Source organism: Cyprinodon variegatus, unplaced genomic scaffold (genome assembly GCF_000732505.1).
Source record: "Cyprinodon variegatus isolate N-32 unplaced genomic scaffold, C_variegatus-1.0 Scaffold741, whole genome shotgun sequence".
NCBI classification, from domain to species: domain Eukaryota; kingdom Metazoa; phylum Chordata; class Actinopteri; order Cyprinodontiformes; family Cyprinodontidae; genus Cyprinodon; species Cyprinodon variegatus.
The window spans coordinates 234,139-239,514 of record NW_015151194.1 but is presented as its reverse complement, the minus strand read 5'-3'; the positions used below and the strand labels follow the sequence as shown (position 1 = coordinate 239,514).

The window sequence follows — 5,376 nt, the reverse complement described above, 5'->3', positions numbered from 1 at the left end:
GAGACTTCTGAGCCTGTGGGTGCGGGTCGGTGCTCCTGCAATTGCAAGTGCAGTATTTCCCCCACAGACCACCAGGGCGGCCGAGAATACCTTTGTTCAACCTGAAATGACTCATTTAATCATCCAAAACGTTATGGAACACATTAATTAACTGAAAAATGTTGCATAGTGTGCCTTTAAAAGAACAACAGGGGCAAATATAGATAGCTGCATTTGATTAATAGATTAGTTGATTAGTTTGACATTAGTTGATTTGTGAGTTATAGCAAGAGACCTTTTGGAAACTTCCACTTTGCAACTCTTCAAGACTGCTGGAGAGTAATCTGTGTCGATGCCTGGAAAATAAATCAGCATACTTAAAATAAATGAATCTATTGCAGGTTAAATGTTTCAAACTGCTGCAGAACTTACAATGATCCATTTATGAGACTTGTATAACCAGTGGTTACAAATGACGTGTCCACTGAGTTCTGGAAACTAAAAGGAAACGACACGCGGTTAGTCAATAAAATTTGGCTTTCTTTTTTTTCTCTATTTGCATAATTTTACCTGGAATCCAAATCTCTCTGAAAGGGGGATGAAGTAAGCATGAGTGGAGAAGATCCTCTTGAGGAAATCTATGCAGAAAAATACATTTTGCACTTTAAACATACATATTTTAAGCCACTAGAGAGAGGTTTGCATTTTTTAAGGTTATGAGGTCACCTCTGATCTGATCATGTCAGAATGAGCTTTGTGTGTGATAGCTTTTAGCTTCAGAGTGCCGCTCAGCTCCTCTTCACTACTTCCTGTTGGTTAACAATAAGAGTTATTAAAGTTACAGAGATTGTTACAAATTGTGTCTTTATAAGAAAAAAATAACTTACCATGTGTGAGTGCCATGACTTCCTTCATTTTTCTATACTGGCCAAGCAGGACAGTCAACTCCTCTATACGCCGATCCTATTATCATGTTTTGTTGTTTAAAATGTAAGAAATTTAACCATAAATGGTAATACTGGTAAGAAAATTGGATTCCATTTACCTTTTCATCATTTGAAGCCAACAAAGACTCCATCCCCACCTTCAGCCTCTGGTATTCCTGGTCTAACACAGTAAAAAGGAGGCATTTTCAAAGGGATCTTGCACAGCTTTCATGTAAGTTTGTTCACGCCGTGTGACGGTTGCCTTCAGGCGTGTTGGCGACAGATGTGACAGCCATGCTAATGCGAATAAACAAGCAAAACAAATGCACGGTGACAGCACAAGCGGCCTCACAGCATCACCTGGAACAAACATCGCAGTTTGATGCCTGAGAAAGACGAATGGGGTCAGGCAAAAAAAACACTTACTTTCCATCAGCATCCTTTTAAATACAGACACATATTTTACAGGGAAGCCAGATGTGTTTACTGGACCATATCTGTCTTAGTAAAAAGCAAACTCTGCGATGCTTTTTGGATCTCTGTTGCTAAAGTCTTGATGCAAACAGCAAGTAGTTTGGATTCTACAGCTTCTTCACTGTAAACAAAATCTAAAATTTTATACCAAAATCTGAACTTTTTCATTGTACTTAAGTTCTGAAAGCTTTTCAAAAAGCCTTTTTTCGTTTAGGTGTTAAATATTAAACATTATCTCTTAATTATCTTGAATTTAGATCTTAATCTGCTCAAAGTACCTTATTTTTGGTTAGGATTAGGGTGAGGTTTACCAGTGTTAGTTTCGCAACTGTTCCATAATGAAGGGATTTTGATTCATGCAAATTTGCATATTTATTATTGGTTGCTTCCTACAACCATAAATTGTAGGACATAGTGGAAAAAGTCATTTCATTTACCTTTTAATCTATTGAAATCATCTTAGTTGCCTGTTTAAACTAACTGAAGTTAATTGTCTGGTGAGCAGATTGGGATAATCTGCTCTTGCATCACTATTCATTTACTGGAAAAACACTTGGACAAATAAAAATTTTTATTCAACTTTTCCACAATAAACAGCTTTAGGTCAAGACTGACTCTTAACTCAATATAAAGGAATTTTTTAATTATATCCATATATTTAGCTTTCAGATAAAGGCTTTTATTTACTAAACATTTATGGAATTCACTTTTTCTTTCATTATTCCTTTATTAATCAGGTGGATATCAATAAAAAAATGTATTAATTTCTGCCATATTTCTCAACAATCAGTGTAGTTATTGGTTTAAGGAGAATTTAGAGAAGCCAAATTAACCTAAAAGTCATGTTTTGGACTATAGGAGGAAGCCGGAGTACCCGGAGAGAACCCACACATGCTCAGGGAGAACATGCAGACTCCATGCAGAAAGACCCCGGGCCGGGATTCCCACCGGAAACCTTCTTGCTGCAAAGCAGCAGTGCTACCCACTGCACCACTGAGCAGCCATCATTCACATAAATAAGTGAAATAAATAAAGGGAGAATAATCTGGCTTATTTGTAAGTAAATTCTTACTGTAAAGTCTAGTGAAGAAGAGACGCCTGTACATTTTTCTAACATTGTGTAGTAGACAAAGAGCTGCATGGATTTCTAGTTAGAGACTCGGAAACCTTGATTAATATGAATTCAAAATGTTCATTTACATCTGTGCCACTGATGATTTTGTTAAATTATTTCTCTACACAGAATTAGTATAATTAGTATTAGAATTAGTAGAATTTAGGTCATTTTTCTGGGCTGAAAATTTCCTCCACAGATCATCTTTATTATGTGTTCATTTAAAAGGATGCAGGACATTTCTGTGCTTTTAATCTTTTTGTCCAGCAGACACAATTTTTTTGGTCCGATCTCGAATCAAACAGGCAACAAATGACCAAATCACTGCTTTGCTTTTGCTGAAATTGAATTAAACTACTGAGTGTTTGGTTGGAAACCGAACCCACGTCAACATGAAGCTTCACGGTGGCTTACATTTGTTTAGCAGCTGCTTGATATACACTTCCTCTACAGCAGAGTGCAGCAGAGAGTCAAGAACAGGTAAAGAACTTGTCAGTGGAGAGAGAGACACGGTTATGTGTTAAAAGTAATCCAAACTGACAGTCATGCATATCACTGGTTGCCTCTCACACATCGGTGCCGACTGATGTGGGCCTGCGAGGAGAAGTCAGATTGTCAGCCGTGCATACCTCTCTCTGCATTGTTGTTGGTGCTGCTGCCTCTGGCCAGCAGCTGGGTCTGCAGGCACTCGATCTCTGTGTCTTTAGAGGCCAAAAGCTGCTGCATCTCAGAGATTTCTGCCTGTGGACGGAGGGAAAGCACATAACTGTCAACTGGCTTGGACTTCTAGGTCAATAAATACCAAGGCCAGCTTAAAGTGACCTCTCTGGACAAAGGTACCTAAAAGGGCCATTTTAAAATCTAAAACTGACTGCTTGGCCTTGCAGTACCAGATCCACACCTCAGGTAAAATCTTCCATAAATCTTGCATTTATAGTTAGTACAGATCCTTCATTATTTTCCATAATGTATTGATAAAACTTGAACATTCATATATTTTAGATTCATTGCACACTAACTAAAATATTTCAGGTCTTTTATTGTCTTAATACGGATAATTTTGGCATACAGCTCATGAAAACCCAAATTCCTTTCTCACAAAATTAGCATATCTTGAAAAAGGTCTCTAAAGGAGCCATGCACCTGATCATCTGAACCAACAAATTATATCTAAACACCTGCAAAAGATTCCAGAGGCCTTTAAAACTCCCAGCCTGGTTCATCACTCAAAACCCCAATCATGGGTCAGACTGCTGACCTGACTGCGTCCAGAAGGCCATCATTGACACCCTGAAGCAAGAGGGGATGACACAGAGAGATATTTCTGAACCAATAGGCTGATCCCAGAGTGCTGCTGTATCAAGGCACCTCAGTGGGAAGGAAAAAGTGGCAGAAAAGCTGCACAATGAGAAGAGGTGACTGGACCCTGAGGCAGATTGTGGAGAAGGGCCGATTCCAGACCTTGGGGGACCTGCTGAAGCAGTGGACTGAGTCTGGAGTAGAAACATCCAGAGCCACCGTGCACAGGCGTGTGCAGGAAATGGGCTACAGGCGCCGTATTCCCCAGGTAAAGCCACTTTTGAACCAGAAACAGCGGCAGAGGCGCCTGACCTGGGCTACAGAGAAGCAGCACTGGACTGTTGCTCAGTTTTCTCAGTCATTTGGAAATCAAGGTGTCAGAGTTTGGAGGAAAACGGGGGAGAAGGAAATGCCAGAAGTTCAGTGTCAAGTACCCACAGTCAGTGATGGTCTGGGGCGCTATGTCAGCTGCTGGTGTTTGTTCACTGTGTTTTATCAAGGGCAGGATCAATGCAGCTATCAGGAGATTTTGGAGCACTTCATGCTTCCATCTGCTGAAAAGCTTTATGGAGATGAAGATTTAGTTTTTCAGCATGACCTGGCACCTGCCCACAGTGCCAAAACCACTGGTAAATGGTTTACTGACCATGGTATCACTGTGCTCAATCGGCCTGCCAACTCTCCTGACCTGAACTCCATAGAGAATCTGTGGGATATTGTGAAGAGAAAGTTGAGAGACGCAAGACCCAACACTGTGGATGAGCTAAAGGCCACTATCGAAGCGTCCTGGGCCTCCATAACACCTCAGCAGTGCCACTGGCTGGTTGCCTCCATGCCACGCCGCATTGAAGCAGTTATTTCTCCAAAAGGATTTCAGACAGTATTGAGAGCATAACACACTTATTTGAAGGTTGACTTTTTTTGTATTAGGAACACTTTTCTTTTATTGGTCGGATTATATATGCTAATTTTGTGAGATAGGAATTTGGTGTTTTCATGAGCTGTATGCCAAAATTATCCGTATTAAGACAATAAAAGACCTGAATATTTCAGTTAGTGTGCAAAGAATCTAAAATATATGAATGTTCAAGTTTCATCATTACATTATGGAAAATAATCAACTTTATCATAATATGCTAATATTATTACTAAGCTTAATGAATGACAAAGTGATGAAGAGAAATTCTGTTGCGTTGAAATCTTTGACATAAAAATGACACATGACAGCTGTCTAACAGGAAGTTTTGCCATTAATGCCCTCTAAAAACTTGCCGACCCATTTGGCAAGCCACACAGTATTGATCAAACAAAATATACAATCGTTACATGATAAAATTAAAAGATAAATTAATATACCGGTATACTAAGTTTGCCAGGCATTATATGAGAGAACAGTATAACAAAACATAATTGTAATGTGGTGTTCGCCAGCGGCGTAGGAAGCGGGGGGACGGGGGGGACATGTCCCCCCCAATATAAAAGCCAGGTGGATATGTCCCCCCCAAAAATTGTACCGCAAAATATTAGATTTTGACATTTTTTTAACTAGCGTGCTTTTATTTTGAAGGCGCAGCATAGCATTAC

The 5,376-nt window shown here is 39.6% G+C and overlaps 1 protein-coding gene across 1 annotated transcript in view; it reads right to left on the bottom strand.

Annotated features, from left to right (window-relative positions):
* LOC107098030 (liprin-beta-2-like) overlaps window positions 1–5,376 on the bottom strand; it is a 128,060-nt gene that overhangs the window by 20,697 nt on the left and 101,987 nt on the right. Inside the window, exons 8-14 of the mRNA XM_015395456.1 lie at window positions 3,123–3,234; window positions 1,025–1,086; window positions 867–942; window positions 706–788; window positions 550–617; window positions 412–477; window positions 275–335 (exon numbers count right to left, since the gene is read on the bottom strand). Of these exons, the coding sequence (XP_015250942.1) occupies window positions 275–335; window positions 412–477; window positions 550–617; window positions 706–788; window positions 867–942; window positions 1,025–1,086; window positions 3,123–3,234 (528 nt within the window). The remainder of the gene's footprint in view (window positions 1–274; window positions 336–411; window positions 478–549; window positions 618–705; window positions 789–866; window positions 943–1,024; window positions 1,087–3,122; window positions 3,235–5,376) is intronic.